Source organism: Pogona vitticeps, chromosome 4 (assembly GCF_051106095.1).
Source record: "Pogona vitticeps strain Pit_001003342236 chromosome 4, PviZW2.1, whole genome shotgun sequence".
In the NCBI taxonomy this organism is placed as follows: domain Eukaryota; kingdom Metazoa; phylum Chordata; class Lepidosauria; order Squamata; family Agamidae; genus Pogona; species Pogona vitticeps.
The window spans coordinates 181,206,798-181,232,126 of record NC_135786.1 but is presented as its reverse complement, the minus strand read 5'-3'; the positions used below and the strand labels follow the sequence as shown (position 1 = coordinate 181,232,126).

At 38.4% G+C, this 25,329-nt stretch overlaps 1 protein-coding gene across 17 annotated transcripts in view; it reads left to right on the top strand.

Annotated features, from left to right (window-relative positions):
• PTPRM (protein tyrosine phosphatase receptor type M) overlaps positions 1 to 25,329 on the top strand; it is a 607,519-nt gene that overhangs the window by 523,623 nt on the left and 58,567 nt on the right. For all 17 annotated transcript variants that reach the window (XM_072999591.2, XM_020793481.3, XM_072999598.2 and 14 more), the window contains 3 exons: positions 7,452 to 7,539; positions 13,876 to 13,952; positions 16,416 to 16,452. In XM_072999591.2, coding sequence (XP_072855692.1) covers positions 7,452 to 7,539; positions 13,876 to 13,952; positions 16,416 to 16,452 — 202 coding nt within the window. The remainder of the gene's footprint in view (positions 1 to 7,451; positions 7,540 to 13,875; positions 13,953 to 16,415; positions 16,453 to 25,329) is intronic.

Sequence of the window (25,329 nt, the reverse complement as noted above, 5' to 3'; positions counted from 1 at the left end):
CTTCAGTTTCTATCCTTCGTATCCCGCCACTGGACACCAATTGTGTTGTTCACCCTTGTGCCCCTTTCTTGACTGTCAAAACTCAGAGCACACGAAGGCAAACAATCCCCTCTTTTACACTGCTGCCATCAGGTGATCACTACATCACCATTACTTCTGGAAGATAAAGATTCAGGTCCACACTTCGAGGTCTTTTAAATAGAACTTTTGTTTATTGATTACAGAAATTGAATTGATTCATGAATATCTTCTTTAGGTAATTTTATTATTAACCACCACGTTCTATTTGATAATACACTCCTATCATTAATCACACCTCAGAATTCCCCAAACTCAACAGTCTAACTACTTCTCTCTCACACACTCCACTCCAACTCTCTGACTCTCTATCTTCTTACTGACCCTCAGGCTCCGCCTCTTATAACATCTCTCTCAGCTCCGCCTCTCAGCAACATGAATATGCATGAACAATTAACATACTAAAACATGAACTATTGACAAAATAAAGGGGAACGCTACAATGCCTGAGCACGTATTGAAGACATCCCATTTGATGGCACCAGTCTCTTTAATGCTAAAACTGATGACATCTTAGAAAACATTCAAAAGAAATGTTCTGCTGCCAAAAGATGGGGCATATATCACACTTGCCAACAGTGCCCCCAACGCAATCAATGGAGGTGACCTTACAATTCCTACCAGAGGTTCCAACATGAATCCCAACATCAGAACCTCTACACACCATACTTTAAACAAAAACTTCACCAGCAACCTATCCAAAGGTGCAGTGACTGCAAATCCAAACATCATGACCAAGATCGCAAATCAGCCCCCTTTCCTCTGGAAACACTTACCTGCCTGGCAGTTCTTTCCATTGTCCAAAAAGGATAACACATCCATTTTCATCAACTCCTTCCATTGTGTCACATTGTCACTCCACTGTCCCAAACTCTACAAGAAGAGAGAAAAATTCGCTCATCAGGGACGCAATGAAACCTATACAACAAAACGTTTTTTTCTCTAGTTATTTCACTGTACCCAAAAAAGATAGAGGTTTACAACCTATTCTGGACTTCAGAGAACTCAATCAATATGGCATAACCACAAAATTCCATATGGTGACCATCGAATCCTTTCTCCCTCTTCTCAGAAAAAATGACTGGTTCACAGTCATAGATCTACGAGATGCATACTTCCACATCTCCATCCACTCCTTCCACAGACAGTTTCTTTGATTCCAACTTGGGCCCCAGGCTTACCAGTTCAAAAGACTTCCTTTCAGACTTGCAGCAGCTCCCAGAGTCTTCACCAAGTGCATGGCCCCAATGGCTGCCTTCCTCAGACTTCAGAAGCTCGGCATCTTCCCATACGTAGATGACTGGCTCCTTGTAGCTCATTCCCACCACAAAGGTCGCCGAGACACCCTTTTCACTTTATCCCTCCTTCGCGATCTCGGTTTAATGGTCAACATGAAAAAATCCAAAATGAGCCCTACAAGGATTATTCATTACATCGGGGCTTTCGTAGACACCCAATTTTGTGCATTCCTCCTGCTTGACAAACAACAAAACTTCATCTCCCTCCTCCAAGGTTTCACACACACCCATGCCTTGGTTCCTGCCATCCTCATCCAACATGTACAAGGCACCATGGCCTCCATGACCTCAGTCATACAACACATACCCCTGAAGATGAAGTCTCTACAGTCATGGTTCCTCACATTTTTGACCCATTGAAAGATCCTCCCAACACTCTTTTAAGAGTTACTCCCAAACTCGCTTCACAACTCCAATGGTGGCACTTCATCCCAAATCTCTCTATGGGACGCCCTTTCCAGCAACCATGTCCTCAAATACAGGTCACAACTGATGCCAGGCTTACCGGCTGGCAAGCACATTGCAGCTCTCTCAAAATACACACCAGTTGGCCCCACAGAGAACATTCACTCCACATCAACTAACTGAAACTATTGGAGGTGATAAATGCATGCAAAGCATTCAGAAATGTCCTAGCTAGCAAGGTGGTTCAGATTGCCACTGACAACACCACAGCCATTCAGTATATTCTCAAAAAAGGAGGCACGCAGTCCCCAAGCTTCCTCTATTTGTCGGTCGACCTATGGGAATGGTACCTCTTGCACCCCATATGCCTCACAGCTCTGCTCATCGCAGGCCAAGACAACAACCTAGCCGACTCTCTCAGCCGCACAAACTCACAACCCCACAAGTGGGAATTAGATCACACAATTTTCCTCCACCTGTGCAAAAGATGAGAAAAACCAACTCTAGACCTTTTTGCCTCCCACAACAATCAGAAATGCAAGTGCTATTGCTCCTGAGGCAAGCCCTCCTGAGGACACGTGTTTGTTGGCCGCTAGCCCAAAACCCTCACATACATCTTCCCACCATTCCCACTTCTCCACAGGGTAATTGTCTGAATACAGCAGGACAAACCCAATGCCATCCTCATTGCTCCTTGGTGGCTGAGACAGCCCTAGTTCCCAGTGCTTCACCACCTATTCTTCAACATCTATCACCTCCCCCACCTACCTCACCTCCTCACACAAAGCATGATCCTTCATCCTGACTTACCTGCTCTGCACCTGGCAGCGTGGAGGATTCTCTCTCCTTGATGAATGTTCTCCGTCGATCAAAGAAGCCCTCCACTAGGAAAGCTTACCTGTATAAATGGGAGAGATTTCAATCCTTTACTACAGCACTTTCCCTTCCTGCTGTCAACCCGTCTCTCTCCACAGTTCTCCGATATTTGCTCCATCTCAAATCTTCTGGTCTTTCTCTCTCATCTATCTGAGTCTATCTCTCAGCAATCACCTTATACCAACCACAAACCTCTCTGGTGGCTCATTTTTCAGACATCCCATGCTCAAACACTTTCTTAAGGGATTGTCACATGCTTACCCAGACGTTCACTTGCCCTCTCTACAATGGTCCTTGACCTTAGTCTTGCAACAACTCACTAAACCTCTGTTCAAACCATTAGCCTCAGCAGATCTCCGCCTACTTTCCTTCAAAATGGCCTTTCTCGTTGTAATTACCTCAGCTTGCTGAGCAAGCTACCTTGCGGCCCTACGCCATGATTATCCTTATATACAGTTCTATCCTGATAAAGTAAAGTTGTTCCTCGATGTCTCCTTCCTCCCTAAAGTTGTGTCTCAGTTTCATCTCTCTCAACCACTCATCCTCCCATCTCTTTCCATCACCATCCACAACCCATGAATGACTTCTTCATACTTTGGATGTCAGGAGGACCTTCTCCTTTTATTTGTCACAAATACAACCCTTTTGACATTCCCCACCCCTTTTGGTCAGTTATCAACTCCCTAACAAAGGCCTACAAGTCACCTCCCAGACAATTTCCCACTGGGTTGCCTCTACTATTTGGCTTGCATACCAGCTTGCTTGGCAGCTGGTCCCTCAAGTTATTCGCCCTCATTCCACCCAGGGTGTTGGCGGTCTCTACAGCATCCCTATGTAGTGTGCCTCTCCCCGACATCTGTGCCTCGGCTACATGGGCACAACCATCTACCTTCGTCTGGCATTGTAGACCAGATATTCGACAAAAGTCTGATGCGGCATTCGGACATGCTGTTTGGCTTCCGCCTTGGCGTGACACCCTAAGACAGCTTGCTAGTTACCCACAGTGTGATTCACAGAGGCCACGAAGAACGGCAGGTTACTCACCTGTAATTGTAGTTCTTCAAGTGGACCTCTGTGATTCACACACCCCACCCTACCTCCCCTCTGTCACGCTATGCAATATTTTTCTCCTTGCGGCAGTTGACACAACTGAAGGGAGAGTCCTGGTGCCAAGGTTCTTATACCAAGGGAGAGGGGTCTATTCTAATCTGTTTTTTGGCTACCGCAGAAGCTCTAGAATATTCCGAAGAGGCTCCACACAGGCACGGATCACCCACAGTGTGAATCACAGAGGTCCACTCGAAGAACTGCAATTACAGGTGAGTAACCTGCCATTTTTCTTAGTACCTTCTTTAGTGCAAGCTAAAACATAATATACAAAATCTTCCCTTTAAGAAAAATGTGTATTAGAATTTAAAAAGGGGGAAATGTTTAGGCAGCTACTTTTTTTAAAAAAGAAAGGTTTATGTTGTTAATATTTTGGATTTGACTAAGATTTATTTACTGTTCAGAAACTGTAATGTAGAACATTGAACATAGTGCAGGAGCGGAAACATTGTAAAGAGAACTTAGTTATTTGGGGGGGCTACATTTGCCAGAATACTTCTAGCAGGAGAGTATGCTGGCTAGCATATTCCTGGAGATATGGTCCAAAACAAGTTCCTATTTTTTTAAATAATCTTCATTCAATATGTGGTAGCAGGATATATACCATTTATTTTCATAGCTGAATGTCCAGTTCAGTGTACAGTTTTGGTGCCTTTCTAGTATCTCTGCACATGTGCACCTTTTATTTTTCTTGAAAAATCAGCACTAGCTGAACATGCCCTTAAACAAGCTGGGCATGAAATTCTGTTTCAAAATACTGAAGTACTGGACAACACCAGCAATCTGTATGTTAGACTGCACAGGGAAGCCATTGGAATCCATAAACATAAACAAAACTTCAACAGGAAAGAAGAAGGCCTAAAACTAAACACGGCCTGGCGCCCCATTCTGAAAAATACAACCTGCAAAAGGTCAACGAACTCTATGCAGCCACAAGGGCCAGGGATCATTGCACAAAAAAGACCAGCTAATGACACCCATCAATCACACTGACAGATAATCTCTCCCTCCCCCCTCCCTTATCACAACAAAAACATGCTGATCACCCTATCTCCTGAAAAAAGGCAAAAGCCATTCCCACAGCTATAAATACTATCCAACAAAAAAACCAACAGAGCATGGACAGAGTTCCTACTCCAGTCCTCTGAAGATGCCGGCCACAGAGATTGGTGAAACATCAGGAAGAACAACATTCAGAACACAGCCAAAGAGCCTGAAAAACTCACAACTATGAATGGTATACTTTGTGTGGCCACAGATATCCCAAGAAATAAGATGTATTACTATTATTATGGATGTTTTTAAATAATCTATTTTCCTGTGGGTTTCAGTTTCAGTTACCTTAGAAGTTAAAGTTTTAAAGCACATCAAAGAGATCTCAACATGTGCTTCTTCAGATTCCTTTTGGCACACTTTCCAGTGCTACATGTGTCTTTGTTTCTTTGTTTTTCTTTCTTCTGCCCCATAAGCCGCAGGATTCAGAAATTCACCCTTTTCCCCATAGGACCACTGAGTGTCATTCTGCTAGCAACAAAGCTGTGTCTGACAAATTGGTACTCCTAACATAAATCGATTAAATCTTATATAAGCATGATTGAATCATAAAGGTCTGTGGTCAAGTAAATATTAAACCAGCTTAGGTGCATAATGAGACCATTTTTCCTTTCTCAGATTCAATAATCCTATGAGGTATTGCAAATAATGTTTTTAATAAAACATACATGCACGTCAGTTGCATGCAAATGATGAAAAATAGTATTATATCCATGAAAAGGCTGGTTAGTCAAGTGCCACTGGTTATATAAAGCTTGCATTTTCCTCTTTTCATCTTCAGTGGGCAGACTACTCCACCAGATTATGTCTTGCCTGGAGGAAGGAGCATCATCCATTCGAGTTGGTCTAGGCATTTGCCTCAGGAAAAAAGAACCAGATGTCTGTTTGTATTTTTTTCAAATCCCGGCATAAGGAACCTTGCCTATTTTGGTTATTATTACCTGGGTTTGGCTGGCTTGATTTAACTGGACTCCCTTTTTTTAGAGGATAGAACTCTTATTTGGAGAGATAAAGCTGTCCGTCCTCAGTTTTATGTACATTTATTTTCCTGGTAGAATTTATCATTTTATTATGTGTCAGGAACGTCTCCAGCAATGCTCTTGCATCATATTTGATGTGCCCAACAGGGGGTGTTTCCTATTTGGGATTTGCATTACATTAAAAATTATGACCCATTGAAAAATTGACATACCAGAAGGAAGACTCTCTCCAACATTTCTTTTTTCCTTTGGTGGAACACAGTTTTGATGTATAGCTCCTTTCAAACACCATGTTGCCCTCAAATGAAAACCATAATGTTTTCTCTTATTTGCAGTATTTTTATTGCTTTTTAGTTTTAAGTAAATCACTGCAGTCAAATGAGAATATTTTAAAAAGATAGAAACCTCAAAGAACCATTTAAAATTTTGACATAGATTTGCATGCTCTTGTTTCTAGAATAATCAGAAGGGTTGATAACTAGCTGTAACCTAGTACTGTGCAAGATGAACTGGAAATGCAGAGGTTATATTAAGAAAGTATTATTATAATTGTGGAACATGTTTTATTATTGTTTCATATAACTGATATGGTATCTTATCACGAAATAATGTGTTGGGACTATGTCTTTTAGCCATCGTTCTCATCTTCAATGTATTACTATTTTTTTAATCACTTTCTAAAAATTAACTTCTAGAACAGTGATTCTCAACCTTGGGTCCCCAGATGTTCTTGATTTGCAACTCCCAGAAGCCATCACCACTAGCTCTAATGGCCAGGATTTCTGGAAGTTGTAGTCCAAAACATCTGGGGACCTAAGGTTGGAAAAATACTTCTAGATTAATCCTTTGTACAGGAAGCCATACCACCTTCTGCTGTAGGTGGTGGTATATCTGGTTCTTCCTCTGGACAGTGCTGAAATTTTCAAAAGGCATGGAGGTGACCAGATATTTTGCCCAAGGATGTAAGGCAGGGAAGGCAACCTTGTGGCCTTCCAAAGATATTGTTGAAGAGCTACAACTGCTATCATCTTTCACCCTTGTTCGAAGGTTGTTGTAGGGAGAAAATGGAAGGAGAAAAAAAGTTGTGTCAACCTGAGGTCTTCAAAGAGATGGTTAGAAAAAATTACAGTGCATGCTTGGTTTGATGGGAGTTGCCATCTAACAACACCTGCAGGGCTACACATTTCTGTTCCCTGGTGCAGTTGAAAGTCTACTTAAACACTATCTTGGCTATTACTGATTTATGATAATCAAACTGATAACAGTCTTTTGACTTGAGTTTTGATTTTTAAAAACTCTATAAAAGTTTTCAGACGTTTCTTTAAAATCTTTCATATAACAATGCTGTCAACACTGTATATGTTTTGTTCATATTGTCCCTATTAATCTTTAATGTCAGTACAGTCCCTGCCCTCTATTGGAAATGTGATTATCAAGAAGGATGATACTGTTGTTAAATATTAAAGTTAAATAATATTGATAGTTATTGAAATGTAATTATCAAACAGTAGGTAAAGTTATGAAAATCATTCCAATTCTTTACTTTTTGTTCATATTTGCTGCAGTTTTCTTTCTGTTATCTCTGATATTTCTGTTCCTACATATTCTTTCCCTTCGCATTATTTTTGCTTCCTATGCTCTTCTTTTCCTACAGAGCTTCTTTGAAGGACAGTCTGCACCATGGGACTCAGCTAAAAAGGATGAGAACCGAATGAAGAATAGATATGGGAATATCATTGCATGTAAGTGTTGACAGCATAATTGTACTACTGTGTAAATCCCTTTTAGTAACTGACAACACTGCCCACTGATATACAGCTTTTTGTGTCTAGAGTAAAAACAGAGCTCTAACCCCATAATAAAAAATAAGAGAAAAGAAATAAATGTTTTAGCATTTGAGACTTCAAAGCAGTAGAGATATGGTTAGAGAGCCAGTATAGAGGGTTGATAAACTGTCACATTAGGATTGAGAAGATTCCAATCCTAAATCAGCAGAGATATTAAATGGGTGATCTTAGGCCAGGCACTATCTCATAGCCCAGCCTACCTCACAGGGTTGTGGGGACAAATCAAAGAAGAAAAGAAGGTGTGTGAATTTGAACTGTTCAAAGGGAGGATTAGCTAACGTTACAATGGCCAAAATCCTGTCGTAGTAAATCACTCTGGAGAAGGCCTATTTAATCTGTAAAGGTGTGAACACTCACTGATGCCAGTGCCATTTCCCCCTCTTTATTTATTTATCCTCTCTGAAGCAAAACTGCCTGATTTTTTAGAATAAAATGAGTTAAGGGACCACGCATGCTCATCCCTGGTGAGATTGAGGCCTAGTGTGCTTGTTGTAAAGATGAAGGTGTACATAGCTGCACACTACATGTTTAGTACAGGACATAGTTTCCTGTGTTAAAACAACTTCTGTGGATAGATACTCCAGATAAAATTAAAATGTGTCTTTGTGTGTGTTCTCTGTCTCTGTCTCTCTGTCTCTCTCTCTCTCTGTGTGTGTGTGTGTGTGTGTGTGTGTGTGTGTGTGTGTGTGTGTGTGTGTGTGTGTGTGTGTGTATACGTGTACATACATACTAGGATACAATATTTTTAGGAGATTGCTGTACTTACTGCTTAAATAAAGTAATGTAAAAAAAAATGAAAGTAACACGGAAATACCTGTGAGTTTCCTTTCCCTCTATTAACTTTTATTGACCCCTTAAGAGACTGCAGATGATTCAGTTCTAGTTAAGGCTCAGCTGCGTCAGCAACCTCTAGGTATCCAATTGCTTTGGCCTCCCTTCTTTAAGTTAAGAATGAGACTTACTGCTCTGCTGATTTAGTAATGAGCAGTAGAAGGCAAAGAAGTCAAAAATATTAGATGAACAGATCCATAATAATTTACAAACTGTATTTGACTTTAAAAGCTTTTTAGTTCAGAAAAGATGATTGAGGAAGGACTTGATGGATTTGACAAAATTCTCAGTTATATAGAGTGAGTGAGTCAGTGAGTGAGTGAGTACTAGCCTCTAATGCCAGAACCAGTGAAATGGATTGACAGGGCAGAATAAAATAAGAGGATGGTTTGCCAGAAATGTAGTGGTGATCCCTAGATAATCAATGAATAAGGGAATAATCAGAATGTTCCTATTACAGAACCCTTAGTCTATCCAAAGCCCTGCTTGGCTCTTAGCAACAGCAAGGAAATTTGGTAAAATCCATTTTTTCTTCTTTTTTCCCTTTCTGTGAAGAACTGCAGCTTCATTTTTCATTTAGGCTTCTCCCTGTTCTGATATTATAGAGGGAGCCAATCACAAACCTCTGTGGTGTTGGGGAGAGAACAGGAGTGCAGTTTTGATATCAGCTCTCTCATTCTGAGATCAGAGACTCCTTTAAGGTTATAGAGAGAGGAATCTGCTTAAACCTCTGACCACAAGTTGTGCCCCACAACCATAGAATAGTTTTATAAACGGCAATAGAAAGAGATGTTATAGAGCACTGGTTCTTAACCTTGGGTTACTCAGGAGTTTTGGACTGCAACTCCCAGAAGCCTTCACCACCAGCTATCCTGACTGGGGTTTCTGGGAGTTGCAGTTCAAAAGCATCTGAGTAACAAAGGTTAAGAACCACATAGAGCAAAGGATGTGTTTTGTATGATGTCTATTTAATCAATGCATTGACTGCACTCACCACCTGCCAGGCACCTGAGATGACATATTTAAATAGGAGATGTTATAGTAGAAACAAATTAAAACATCTGCATCAGCATAAAATAATCACAGGAATAAAAACATTCTGTGCAATAAAATTAGAGAGTGATAGTAAGAGGCTTAATTAGATGCAAGACTGGCTGCTTTACAAGAGCAAAATAGAACCTGTGAGCATCATCTGTCTTTCAGACTGATGACAGTCTATGTGGGTCTCTTCTTTAATAACAACATATGCTTGTATGACTGTGGTTATAATGTTCTTTAGATTGAAAAGTAGAAAGTAAGTGTTAGAGAACAAGAATGGAAGACTGGATCAGTGTCTTCATCTTAAACCCCCCCCTCTGATATTTTAAAAAACAAATTGGTGGGAGTTTTGCTTTTTTAAGAAAAGGTGCTGTATACTTTACTACAGCTGTTCCACGTACCATCCCTGAGGAACAAAGCACTGTCTCAGCCTTAAAGTAGCTGGGCTTAAAAATAATTTAAACCTCTGTTTGGGAGGTGATGGTATTAATACTTAATACTGGATATCTGGTCACCTTTCCTCCACCTCAGAGGCCTGACATGCAGAGAGTAACAAGCAAATTTGATTGTCTCATGCTGATTTGACTTAAACGCATGAAGTAAATGATGAGTTCAGAGAGAATCCACATTCAGATAATTGCAGAATAGAATAGACCCATCATCACTTTGTCTGAGCAGGAGGGGATGAAGCCAAATGAAATAATGACACATGAGAATCCAACAGTCTTACCCTACAGAAATTTCAGTTTAGCAGTACAGGCTGAAAATCAGCTTTGTCATTTCATCTGCCTGAATAAATCATTTATAAAAAGAGGATGAAATAAGCTGTGGGAACGGAACTTGAAAAAGAGTCTAAAAACTATTAAGGAAAGTGTGAGTAGCAGCCCTAGAGTAAAAACTTAAACCAGACTTAAACTTAAAGCGTATCTTCTAGTTATGCAAGACCAGTGGAAAATGTTGGGGTGGGAGGGTTCAACTTGAACAAGAATTCTTCATTCACACATTATAATTAACTACTTAATTTTATCTCAGCAAGTTTGAAGTTTCTCAGGAGGCAAAAAATGACAAAACTGAGAAAGTCATACTTTAGACACATCATGAGTCATGAGAAGACAAGACTCACTGAAAAAGACAACAATGTTAGAAAGAGTTTCAGGGATTTGGAGAAGATCAAATATAGATGGATTGACTGAATAAAGGAAGTCAGAGCCTTGAGTCTTCAAGAGCTGAGTAGGGCTGTTAACGACAAAAAATTCTGAAAGACATCATTCATAGGGGGACTGTAGATTGGAAGCAACTTGACAGCATATAACAAAAACAGTTTAAATGTGTGTTTTTTTATATATAAATGTAGGTGATACCAGAGTATCCCCTTAATGTACATTCCAATGCTAGAATGACTAGGATTTGGTTACCAAAGTACAGCAACAGTTATACATCCATCTTCCAGTACAGACATATTTGAAATCAGTTGCTTCCATCAGCAAAGGAAAAGGCAGTCAAATAAAGTTGAGCATGGCCTTTTATGTAACCAGAACAGGGTGTGATTTCATTACATCATGCACCAGCCAGTCACAACAGTTTCCTACGGGCATTGCAAAGTTTGCTCCTAAGTAAAAATGTTTGAGATATCTGCCTTAATTTCCTGGGTCTAATTGACCATACAAACTGGTAAACAATGATACCAATAAACATTCAGTTTGTTGAATTTCAGCAGAGATTTAGTATATTTAACATTTCAAGGGCTTGTGTGTGCCTTATATGCCTTCAAGTTGGAATTGACTTATAGAGCGAGCAAGCAAGCAAGCAAGCAAAATAAGTTTATTGTGTGGCACACGGGCCATTGCAACATACATCAGATAAAACAATATAAAATGGTATAAACAATATAATATACCCCATTAAAATATAGTACAATAAAATATTAAAAGCCATTTAGAATCAGATTGATTTCTATTACTGCACAAAATTTTGACATCTAAGGAGAGGACAAAGACAGATGGAAAACATTAACCAATGCCAGCAGCAAGCACCCATCATGGGGGGAATAATCCCAAAGATGTACCAGTAGTTACTTAAGTATTGACTTAATTAGTAGAGGCGGGGGATACAGATTTCATTTTTATCAATGAAGAGATAAACCGTGCCATTCAGAAAGTGACAAATTTGTCTCTGTTGGAAAGTAGAATCTTGAGTTATAGAGACCCTAATGGGGCTTTCAATATGAGTTATTTATGGAGTGTTTTTCCTTATTGTACACACACACCAATATTCCATGGCTGATTAGGGTTTTGAACCCAGGTCTCCTGAGTCCTATTGATGACTGGATCCACTACATCACACAGGGTATTGTAAAGGCATTAGTAAAACAAAACAAAACAAAAAGTAAGATTAAAAACAATTTTTAAAACATTTTTAAAAACATGTTAAAATATCTAAATAAATAATGTTACCTACACCTTCACTTATTGCTTATAAGCCTACATGAAATGGAAGATCATTGCCTGATGATGGAAGGTCAACAGGGATGGGACCAATCTAGTTTCTCAGGGCAGTGCATTCCAAAGCCTGGGAGCAGCCACTAAGAAGGCCCTCTCGTATTTCCTTACCAAACAAGGTTCATACTCCATTTTCATGACCACTGAAAAATAAGAACATTCTGTAACCTTGAATTTGGACTATTTTGATATTTTGCTATATTTATCAAAAGTTCAAAACTCATAAAAGAAGGTATTAGTTTGAATAAGGTAATGCTTGTTAAAAATGTGGAATTCTTCAGAAGTAGCTATGTAATATTTTTTCTAAAAGGAGACAAGTTACTCTCACAATGCACTGGCATTCGTATATGCTTGTTTCAGCTAAAACCAATTTACATGTTGTAATTCCTGTTTGTCTTACAGAGCCAACACAAGTGAGAATCAGTTAGTTTTTCTAGAGGATTGCTTTCAAAATAACTGAGGCTATGTACCAAAGGGAGGAGAGTACCACAAATGTTAAGACTTTTTCCCCCTGCAGAATTTTGGAAGATGTAACCAAGAAAACTAATTTGGCTGTATAGTCTTCCTTTATTCAAATGGAATTTATGATATATATTTTGCAGTTTGAAAGATGCTATTTAATAATATTGAAAAGCACATGGATATCTCTGAAACAACAACCATGGCCAAAACCAGATGGAATGCTGTGATTAGATCTTCATACTTTTCCAAGCAACATATTAACAGTGTATTAGGAAGCTTTCAATATACAGTATTGAAACACATAATCTTTACTCTGACACATACTTCACCATTGAGATATGGCTCTTCTCCCCTACCATTCAGAGTGGATTCTCATATGATTGCTGGGCATGAGTAGCTACTTCAGAGGATTCTGTATAGTATCAGGGACAGTCTCCATATAATATAGATTGATATGGGAGGAGATGAGGCTTGTAGACAATCTTGGCATTCAACAGCCACTACACGGAGTGCCAAAGAATTTCAGTCTCCTGTGCAGTAATGAGGTAGAACATCTTGACAGAGACATTTCAAGTAACAAAAAGAGAGAGAGAGAGAGATGCAACTTTGCACTGTTTCCCTTCTTTCATATCCTAACAAATCATTCTTCTGGTTGATATATACAGGACAGCATCTATTAAGTGCATAAGGAGCTGACTAATTCAAGGCCTTTCAAATTGTCTTGCACAGGAGTGTCAGGGGCAGAAAAGAATACTGTGGTCTTCAAACAGCAGTTTTATTGTTTGTAACCAATGGCCATTGTAATACATGTTGCAAAATTCTGAATGTATAAAAGAGGAAGAAATTGATGTAGAATTCTACACCACCAACTTTTCATAAATTGGTGATGGTGTAGAATTTTATGTCAATTTCTTTCTGTTTTATACATATTATACATTTTATACATTTAAATGAAGACGTTCCATTGGCCATTAACACTACAATTGATCAGAAAAACAGAACTAGATAAGAATAACAGTGATCTATATTGCTTACAGAATATGCAACCTGCAAAGAAAGTGAATTGTAACTTCTGTTCAAAACTCATGTCAGACCAATAATCATTACTCTGGTAGTTCACTCAAGTTCTATTAACATTCTTTAAGTTAAAATGTGGAAAATTAGATTGATTCCCAGGGAAACTACTCATTAAAATATGTTGCTTTCTGTCTTTTCCTGATTATGTCTAAGAGCTAATAATTGTGGTGTTTATAAATCACAGTATTATCAGGTCATAATGAGTCTTGGACAGGTTATATTGTATTCCCTGTAACAGGCATGTTGGTATTACTTGATGCTAACTGTTATTGGATGAACAGTAAGTGGAGTACAGTATAATGCGTTTTTATGTCTTCTTTTTCAGATGATCATTCTCGAGTTAGACTGCAGCCTATTGAAGGGGACTTGAACTCTGACTATATCAATGGAAATTATATTGACGTATGTATATTAATCCAAAAAAAACAAATCTAGACTAGCGTCAATGAATGAAAGACAGTTTGTTTCTTGACTATATGAACATATATTTTATTCACTCAGTCTGCCAGTTGCCAAGTGCTAAGAGAAACCATAATCAGGGGACCCTCACTTGTCTACCAAAGTTGGCATTGGCACAACCAAAGATTTTCTAGAAAGAAAATTAAACCAGTCATTTCTATACTGGAGTAGAGCCCTGCCAGTAATTTTATCTGGTTACCTTTTATCCTGAAACTGATGTGGACTACAGAAATGTTATTTTCATTTTCTGTCAACAGCTTGGCAAAATTCCTTCTAAAGGAGAGTTGTTTGCATATTAATGTGACAAAACTCTGTAATTCCTAATGCAGTGACTTGCAATCTCTTGCCGTCTCTCCACTTTCAAGCAGCCTTCAAAGTAGAGTCTCCATCTGTTAACCAGGACTCCTAATGCAAGCAAGACATTTCATTAAATATGTACACTGTTTAATTATTGAAGACTGCTTCTTTGTTCATTCTGCATCATGTTAACTTAATGTTTTACATTAGAATAAATTCTTTAAGAGACAGTATTTGAGGGGCAATGAAAGAATGAAATCAAAAGTGGAACTAAAAATCAAGGAAGAGTTAATGCCATTTTAAGCCCCAAGTCTGTAAGGAAACTTCAGTAATTTTCATATTCACACAAAAAACTTAATGTTTATTAACTTAGTCATCTTAATTGATATTATAAGCACTAGTTCTATCTTAATTAGCTACACTATATAACAAATACGCCTCTTTTTGTATATATACTTTTACATTAACTATGGCAGTGGTGGCAAACCTTTTTGGGCTCATGTGCCCAAACTGAAAAAAACCCAAAACCAGCAGGTGGTGTGCGGTGTTGGCGGCGGAACCGGAAGTGGAGGCGGTGGAACTGGAAGTGGCAGCAGAAGGGGGAATCCTGGGCATGGAGGTGCCTTGAGACCCCACTCCGGATCCGCCACCAGTGCCAGCTGCTACGGATCTGCCTGTTGAAGCACCAGCGGCTGCAGTGCCTCCTGAGGTTTGGCTGCAGGGGGGGGGCGTAGTGAGCCAGCAATGTATGACTCATGTGCCCACAGGAAGGGCTCTGAGTACCAGCTGTGCCATAGGTTCGCCATCACTGATCTGTAGTAAAAGTACATTCTAAGTATTCCCTTTTTATTGTATTAAAAGTATTAATTGAGTAAATCGATTTTTAATTTAATGAAAGTTACAACAAGGACATTCTCTTTCTTATTTTATAGTGTCATCATTGATGATATGTCCTTTAGCTGGCTTTAAACTGTAGAAATCAAAGTAGTAGCTAATTCACATATAAATCTAAGCTACATACTTAGCCAGTGCTTAGAATACAGCTGCTTTTTCATTCCATTGTTTCTCTCTTAGCAGAGTTTAGTTGTCTTCATGTCAATCTCTGTGGGGCTACTTTGGATGCAACAGATCTAAACAATAATAATTGTTTTTCATCCAAATCAGTCTCCCACATTCTTCAGCCAATATGTTAATTTTTTCCTTAGAATGCAGCATTACAGATAAATCATAATTCTTTCCTTTATTGTTCTTCAGTAGCTTTTACATGCTATATTTCTCATATTCATGCTATATTTCTCCTCAGTCATACAGGTGGGTTGTATGTTATTAACTCCATGCTGAAGCCACATTATATTGTTTAATGTATATCAACGTTTTGCAGGCCATTTGTCCCTTCTTGGTTTGCCACTACTTAAACAAGTATTTCCACATCAATACACTGTTGTTGTTTGTTGTTTTGGCTCTTTGTGTTGGTATGGAAAAATTCTGTTCAACTGCTTAGTGAATCGCCACTTAGAAATGGACCCAAAATGTCCCTCAAAGGATTGTTACGACATGTACATACTCCTTTTGTCACCATCTTGTCACGTTTATAAAGACTATGAGCTGTAACTAATTTCATTTGCTTAATGGAAAAGATATTTCATTATTTAGAAACACCTCTGGAATTAACACATCTTATAATTTTGTGGACTTACCATGTTATATATGTGCTATATCTTTGGCAAAGCCACTGTGAAAACTGCTTACAAGGAATACACACCCTTTTACTCACTACACTCAAATAAAAGTCAGTATTCAGTATTACCCATCCCCAGATCCATAAGTTTGATTAATATTTACTGTCTATCCAACATTTGTCCAAATTATCATGCTTCGCAGAGCAAACAACAGAATTGCTTTTTAAGCAGATAATCCAGAGTGTACATGTTCAACAAAACAGCACTTTTCACAGTCACAAGCAAGTTGTGATTCCAAATGATTTCTCAATCATTTTCTTCTCCATTTGGAGCTATTAAAATGGTAAAGATCTAGCATTAACTATTAATGTCAATAACACATTCCTGTTGTGAAAAACTGCACTTTAGTTCCTATTTCCCTTTGTTTCAGGGTTATCACAGACCAAACCACTACATTGCTACACAAGGTAAGTCCATGTAACATTAATGCTTTCCTTGTCTTTCTCCTTTAAGAGACAAATGTCACTCTGGGAGGTTATAGCTTTTACTTAAGCTATAGTGAACAACTGATACCTTGATTTAGGCACCTGATTTCTTCAGATTAGCCCAGAATCTCAGCCCATCTTTCAAATTCTCCTAGAAGTCGAAAATCCTGAGATGACCCTCTGCCCAGCCAGGTCTCATGAAGAAGAGTTAGGCAGCTACTTCAGGCAGCTCATTTGGGATGAAATGATAGGGCAACAAACTGATAGATATTTGTCATTGCTTGAGGTGCAGAGAAAAATGGTTGTTGGATTTTCTTCCTCATGTGCTGAAACAACGTATCTGTTTTTTGTTACCATGCATCTTGATGTATCTGTGATTATTATTTCCTACTGTGCCTCAGGCAAGAGAAATCAAAGTGAAAACCAGATGAAATGAAAAGTATTGTACTTTTTTAGGATTTTATGATATATTACATTACTGTACAGGCCTGGGACTCTTTCTCTTCCTGCTGATTTTACATCAGAATCTTATATAGTATCCAGAGCTCCATTATTCAGGGACAAATTAAATACGCTTAGCACATATTTAGGAGCAGTGGTCCCTCAAGTGGGGAAATACCTCTATTTGTTATAACGTAACTTTTCCTTACCTTTGTATCTTGCTTTCCACTGTGCTTTGCTTTGTGATTGGTCATTGACCAGTACACATAAACTTAATATGTATATGCTAAAAATTCTGCCCATCACCATTGAGTGTGGAAGCTGCTGTTGTTGAATTTTAGTTTTCTTAGCTCACATGCTATATTATCATATCATGGATGAATTGTGAAAAATGCAAAAAGAAAGAAACAATGTAGGTCATAACATAACCAGGAATGACGAATGGGAAATGATGGGACCTAAATTAGCCTCTCCCTGTGGGATTCTATCCACAGTGGTCTGTCTTTGAGCCTGTCCTCAGTCCCTCACTTTCTTCTTTAAATTAGAGAAGGGAAAGTAGTAGCAAAATTGTGTCTTTCTTAGCTTTTGCAAACATTTGCTGACAACATGGCCAATTTTGTTCATTCTCCCTCTTGTCCATGTGGGGATGGGTGGAAAACGGAAACCAGAAGTATTTCCATCAGAGATAGAAATAGTGGGATCTTCACTTTTGAAGACATTCCTGACAGAAATGGCTAACAGCACCTACCTATAATTTACTGCCAAGAGCCAGACTGGGTCCATTCTGGAGTTGCCTGGAAAGTTGATGCAAGGAAGAACTTGTGCCATCTGCTTATCAAGACATACAGGGAGTAAACTAAGGTCAATCTGAAACCATCTGAAATAGAAACTGTAAATTGGTTGTAACACAGAGCTGTATTCCAGTGAGAAATAAGAGTGGGTATGTGCAGAACCGCTTATCTTCTAAAAGGTTCTGAGGAAAACCCACAGGGATTGGCTAATGAGTATCATGTTTGGGGAGTCAGTATAAGAATGTTTAAGACTCAGAGCATAGAGGAGGAGGACTGTATGCCGTGAGTTTTCAGCACATTATTATGCCAGTGACAACTGTACTCTGTGTGAGCTCAAAACATGTTTACATCTATTCTTAGGTCTTCCAAATATATAGAAGAAGTTACCTAGTTTCTTATTTTGTGCGAGTGGATGGGTGTTCTTCACCTATTCTTTGCATATAATTATTGCAGCTGGACTTTTCATATTTATTGGAATTGGCTTACTAATCAAGAAGAAATTTGGTTTTCTTTTCTCTGCTTTTAAATAAAAAATTAATTCTCCACTTTGCTGTGCTTTTTCAGAATGTGTGGGGAACAATGTGGTCCTAAATCAGTGATTAAACATTTGTATCACTACCTTGTACTGTATATCCTACCTAGTTTTGGACTACCTTGCAAGGCTGGTATTGGCTCCAGAAGGAAAGGAGTCACTGAACAAGCTAATCCCAGGCTAGAAGCAGCAACTGCTGGTCAACTTGGACTTCCAATAAACTCAGGCTGGCTAGATATCTGTAGGGCTTTGGAGGAACTTGATGTGAATAGGTGTTGTGTGTATACAGAGGAAACTTCCTGATGGCAGCCACCATCATACTACTGACTCCATCAGTGTGGCTTGTGCTTGGGGGATGGAGGAAGGTTTTGGGATGAGACTGCCATGGGCCAAGTGAGGGCCTCACACAAGCCAGATTAGGTCTGAAGGCTGGAGGTTGCCCTTCCTTGGCATATTGGGTTTGGGAGAGGAGAACCCCTTGCCATTCTCCTGCCTTTCCATCCATCCTACCACTCTGCTTACCTGTCATACCATCTTGAACACACCTGATCTGGTCTGAGTTTTGGAAGGTAAGCATGAAAAGTCAGGTTAGTATTTGGATGGGAGACTTCTCAGGAGCACCAGGGACTCCCAGATAGGGCTAGATAAAGAATCCTGTGTGAAACTATGAAGAATTTCTTCAAGTCAGAGTTGTCAATATAGGCGAAATGGACCAAGGACCTGAATCAGCATAAGGCAGCCTCCTATGTTCCTGTTGTTTCTGGGTACAAACAGTTAAGATAGGAAGTCACTGGAGGCTCCTAAGAGAAATACTTGTGTTCTCTTGGAAAACATACCCAGTCTTCTCCTTTCTTTTTTTTCAAAATCTCACCATAATACTTTAACATCTGAACTGAATGTTCAAGGTATTTCTCTTAAAACATCTTAATAATCATACAAATCCAGCTTTTGCCCATCTTTGTGTGTGTGTGTGTGTGTGTATGTGTGTGTGTGTGTGTGTGTGTGTTTGCTTGCACTGTGCTCTACATAAAAAAGAAAATCAATTGAGAAATCAGTTCAAAGCCCTGTAGAATTGATTGAGATTGGTATTTAATAGCCCTAATATTGTTCTTCAGCTCTATTCAACACATCACTTCTTAATGGGCAAGTATAATTGGATGCCACTAAATAGTGGCAAACATAATCTGTTTGCAATAGGCTACCAATCTAGCTTTAAACACTGTTTTAGTATTGTCCAAGTGAACCAAAGTTAGCTTTCATTTATGAGTTTCTTTGGGCAAGGAGTCAGCTTTTTTCCCTCTTCTGATTTTGGTTCATTAGGGCACTGGTATATGAAGAACAAGAAGTGTTTTATGTGATGGTGTATCAAGAGACTGTCTAACTACATTTTAAGTGCAATAAATTCAAACCTGCAATTTAGGTTAGAAAATTACCATCTACTTTTCTTCTATACAGTAGCTATAATAAAATGAAATTACTACTAATGAAGACTTTAGGTGATCTGCAATAATTGATACAGACAGACACAATAAGCACCTGGGTTATCTTTTTGTAAAACTCTTTACTGTTGAGTCACTGAAGTGGAATACATAAGAAGAATAAGCAGGTGCAATTTTAAAATAGGTATTTGATTATTTTCTGAGTCCACCGACTTACCCAAAAGTGCTGTGCTCTGATTTGCTGCTGATATGTTTGATTCCATGAGGTAGATCAAATTTGGGGAATCTGTAGCTCACCAGTTTCCATCAGCTCCAGCCAGTCTGGCCAGTGATGGCACATGATGGAAATAATGATTCGCTAACATGTGAAAATCAAAGGTAGCCATCCACTGTAAACAAGTGGTGAATGTTATCATTTCTAATGAGGAAAGAACCTTGGACTTAAAATGTAATCAGAAATAATCAAATATCACGTAGAATTTAATGTATCTTAAATTAGATATTTGTTTACTTCTAGTGAAGTCTAAAATGTTTTTAAAAACACTGGATTTTAAAATGAAAATAAGATAACATATATTTTCATGGGTTAGAAATGAGCTACAGAATAAATAGAAGACAGAGGGCAGTATCTAACCCTCAGTTTTTGCTGACAGGACAGCAGAATTCTGCAGAAACAGCAGGGAGCAATCTTCCTTTCCCATTGCAATCCCCTGAGCATTCTCCAGAGGGGTTTTCAGGCAGGTTGCAAAGTAAGAATGGAAAGGAGGGAAATTCTATCACACTGGTGCTGTAGCCCCACACTGTATTGAGGCCAAAGGATCACGTGCCAAACTAAGTTTGTGACTATATTGACAGACAATACAGAAATTACTCGGGGGTTGGGACAGTCAAATCTGTATTATTTTCCATTGATTATGCAGCATACAAATTGATGCAAATCCAACCCAATCTTTTCTCTCCAGTCTGCACTTTTTTCCTCCACTGCTGGGGCTGCTACATTTTTGAAAATGAATGCATTTGCATCAGTTCAGATAGTGCAACTGCTTATACCAATGCAGAAAAGAAATAGAGGAGTGTGCAGAGTGCACTTCCTCCTACTTCACCCAATGTGGCTAGGAAAACATGTGCCATTGCCCAATACTGACTGAAAGGAACGTGTTGGGTGATGTGTTCTTAAACTTCTTTCAGAAAAATGGGGGATGAGAGAAACAGAAAATGAGAAGCTATTGCTTTGCTGTTTCACTTTTTCTGTGACTTGAGCCAGATCAAGGAGACGTAGAGTTGATATAGATCCAAAAAAAAAACATTGCATTTGTGTTTCCTTTTTCTTTCCCCCATTTTTCTCAATGTGGAGTTCCCTTGACAAAGGGAAGAGGAGTGTAAGTTCCTCTCAAGCACCCCTTGTCTCCAATTTGTTTTTTTTTAAGCTTGATGCCCATGCTGGAACAAAGTTATGCTTTGAGAGACCAGTTAAATGGGGAAGGGGGAGGAGGAAATTGCCAGTCAGTACTTGTTTGCAGCTTGTTAAACCAGCTACTGTAGCATGCTTCCCACAGATCTGGACAGCTACAGCAGAAGTTACCTTAACAAGCTGCAAACAAGTGCTGATTGGCAGTTTCCTCCCCTTTCTCAGCTGTTTAGTCAGCTAAAGCAAATTCACCCAAAGAAACCAATTGATCAGTGTGTATTTTTCCCAGTGTATTGTTGCAACATAAGATACATTTTCAGAAGCTTAATGTTGAATTACTGCTAACTGGCTGTGTAAATACCACACTGACAAATAGACGCTTATGTAGTCCACATTTATGTGTGTACTCATAGCTTGATCTCTGAGGGACTAACCATGTAACACACAGAACCAGACGGGACTCATAGGTTGGATCAAATCTTCAATTTCTTTAAAAAAAAATGGCTATGAACTAAAGGAGCTTCATATCTCCAGTCCCAAACTAATCTGGTATAGGATTATCCCTCCAGTGCCTAAAATTTTCATAACTTTTCCTTCTTTATGATCCTTTCTTTGTTATTAGTTAAATTTTACCTATACTATGAAAAGCACTGCTATACCTCCTGTCATAGGTGACAGCCAAATCTTCCCTTTGTCACAGTGGTAAGAGCTTATGAGTTCACTGTTATTTCTGAAAAGAATGCCTCTGCCTTTCTTCCTGTGTGGAATCACTATTGAGATTGAGGCTTTGTACAGATTATTTCAGAAGCTCTTATATCTCATCCTGTCACAAAAAATCTCATATAGTGCTTTTGGGAGAGATACATTTATCTAAGTAGCACAATTAAAATTGGTTCACTTCATTTATTTGGCATTGCAGATGTACTGTAAAAACAGCCTTTAGTTCTTTTTAAGAATTAAGGATGGTCTAAAAATATTTTAAATAAATAATAAATAAATAAAACACAGTTGACTAAACACTTCAGAAAATCACACTGTTCTTTTTCAGACGTGATTCAGTCAGACAGGAGTGAGATTTAAAAAATTTCTTCTGCAACACTGCTACCATAACAGATAGTACAGTATCATTTAAACATTTGTTGAATTTAGTGCTCTTGAACTTTGTTGAAAACGCTTCTAGCATGATTTTGACGTGTATTACCTATTTTGTACAGTAGAATATGACAGAACACTTGCTGCTCCATAATATTGGAAAGCTACTCATAAATGTGAAGCAGACCAAACTATTTTAAGATTTAATCAAAGTGTCATTTTGCAAATATAATTACATTTTTATTGTATGTTGCCATTAAGAATAATTTGTGTATAATTACATTTTCATTTAGTATTGCCCTCTCATACAAAAACGTTGCTGCCATTGCTTTTTTTTGTTTCACAGTTAGGATTAATTTGTAGTTCTCACTGAAAGGTTCTGGACACAGTGAAGTGATGTCAAAGGTCAGTGAGATAGGAAGGTGTGTTACTATTCAATTTCCTATACTAAGCGTTCTAGGAAGTTTCTGAGTGTTAAACGTTGCTGGGCAGAATATACAAGGACGGCCTTCCAAGAAAGCAGCTCTGTTGGCCTACACAGGTTTCACTCAATGGAAGTTAAAATCCTTTTTCCAGGAAGACTTTTTGTTTCTTTCTTTTCTGGATGTGCAAAGTCTGTCCACTTAAGACATCAGTTTTTAAACTTAATTTTACACAATAGCTTTATGTCAGATATTTATTTTAAACAACTCAAATTTATTTTAAACAACTCAATATGGTTAAGTGTTTTAAAATTCCAAGTACACTGTAGAAATCCTGCTGGTAAAAATAATGTATACATAGTGCTTATGGGTAATTAGCCAATCAGACCACTGGGCTAACAGAAAATAGGTAATCCTGTAATTTTGCATACAAATTGAGCAACATGCTGTAGAAACTCTCCTTAGAGATTAGTCTATTAATAGTGATAGTGTTCCATAATATTACAATAAAGAAAATAGTTTTCTTGAACTATTAATTAAATTACTCATATTCTGTTATTTTTGTTAATATGTCAATTATATTTGTGTTCATAAAAGTTCAAATGACATTTTGACTTTTGCTAATATATTTTTTTGCAGCTGCAACTCAAAACTGTATTTTGATATTTAGGTATAAAGTGCAACCCTAGACACCCTTAACCTTATGGGATTATTCTCTTTTAATTCTGATTACCATAACCTGAAAATGTCAGTGTTCAGATTGGATTTGAGCATTCTTTCTCTCATGTCTCTCAAGAAGGTCCTTTTGTACTTCAAACATTCTGCTTCTATCTTCCTCCTCCTCTACTGCAGTTCTCCAAGATTTCTTTTCCTTCTGTTTTCCTTCCCATATACATAATGCTATTCCCCTCTGCCTCCCGATTCTTCCATTCTTTGCTGGATCTTTCTCCTAGTCTTTATCTTTGATATATTGACTCTTTCAAGTAACTTTGTGTTTGCATGCAAAAGTTTTCTATTTCATGACAGAAAGACACTTAATGTAGTGCCATTTGCCTAAATAACTGAGTGAAATTTAGTCTATTTCATAAAATAGGGAGTTTATATCACTGTTTAATGTGCTATAGCAACACAGCGAGGTGTTTAACTATATGGATAATTCCATTCTTCCTTTTTGTAGTATAGATTACTTCTACTGCAGATTTTGAAACCACGAATAACCACAGTGCCAGCACAAAGGGTTTTTTAAAAAATTATTAGTCATAAATATATGTGTTTATTGTCCTGTTTATGTTTTCTTATGTACTTCAGCATAAAATGGAATCATCATTCTGTTATTACTTACAGTAATCAAATATTTAAAAATGCTAATTGGTGCCCCTAGCAAACATTAAATTAACATGAATGTGGACCAGTGGTACAGTTGTGCCACTCCGCAAGGGGTCAAAACTCCAACACTTCTCCTGCAGCCAGGAAGCTCCTAGATCCCTCCGTATTGACTCTCTCAGCTCCCTCCATCCCTTCCCCTCAGGTGGCCACCAGACTGATTTTTGACCCATAGTAAATACCATATTTTCCATGTATAAGACTATACTTTTGTCTAAAATCTTTAGACTAAAAATTGAGGGTCGTCTTATACACGGAAGTAAGCTGAGGAGAGAACAAAAACAAATGGAGAAGAAAGCAGGGATCCAAGTGATCCTGCAGCGCTTTTATCCTTTTCCCCCTACACTTGCTATGCCCCACTTTGATTTCTTACTTTTGGATTAGAAAAGTGGGGGTGTCTTATACATGGGGCATCTTATACATGGAAAATACGGTATATTTTAATCCCACTTCAGATCACATTCTGCTTGAAGAGAGTAGGAATCTTGTATTACTGTACACTCTTGTCTGAAGCAGCAGGAACCAGCTCACCCTCTCATTTGTGTCACTGCCTGCTTGCCTGATTAGAAAAGCTTTGATGCTCCTTGGCTCTCAGTGACCAAATCTTGGTCTTTCTGCACACATGCAAAGTACCAGCGAAAGCCCAGAAAAAGAGCCATCCTGCTTCTTGGGAAGCTGTGCTTCTCTCCTTCTCCCTCCCCCCTCCACTCCTTGTATGTATATTTGTGTGCCTGTGTCTTATTGCAGAATAATAATAATAATAATAACGAAGACATGTTAGGGAAGGATATTAAATACTAACTTTGAAAAATATTAAAACGTAACTTCTGATGCAATATAATAATTATTTTAACTAGTTAGTAGAGCAATTAGTTCCTGAAATATAACACAATAAATTGAATGAAAATTTATTAAGCTGACAATTCTAATTATTATAAAGCATAGTACATGAGAGGCATTAAATTCAATTAATAAATTTGGTTAATAATTACAGAGTTGCACACTATGAGTATTGTTAACTTGTTTCTTCTCATAGTAATCTTACAATAGCCAGAAAGCACGGAACTAAGTTATCACTTCCCTATGGTCATATCTTATTTAGGCTATGTGTTGGCTGAAATCCTGTTCATGCAGCTAAACTATGTAAGGCTGATGATGCCATCAGACACTGTGATTTTTCGGAGATAAAAACCTTTCTGATTCTTTCCCATCCTGAGACTCCCATGGAATCTCTTTCAGCATGGGAAAACCAATGGTTGTTGTATGTCAGTTCCCAAGGAAAGTGAGATATTTAAGGATGGTTTTACCCACCCCAGTGAGTTTATGTGGCCAAGCAAAGAGTCAAAGTCAG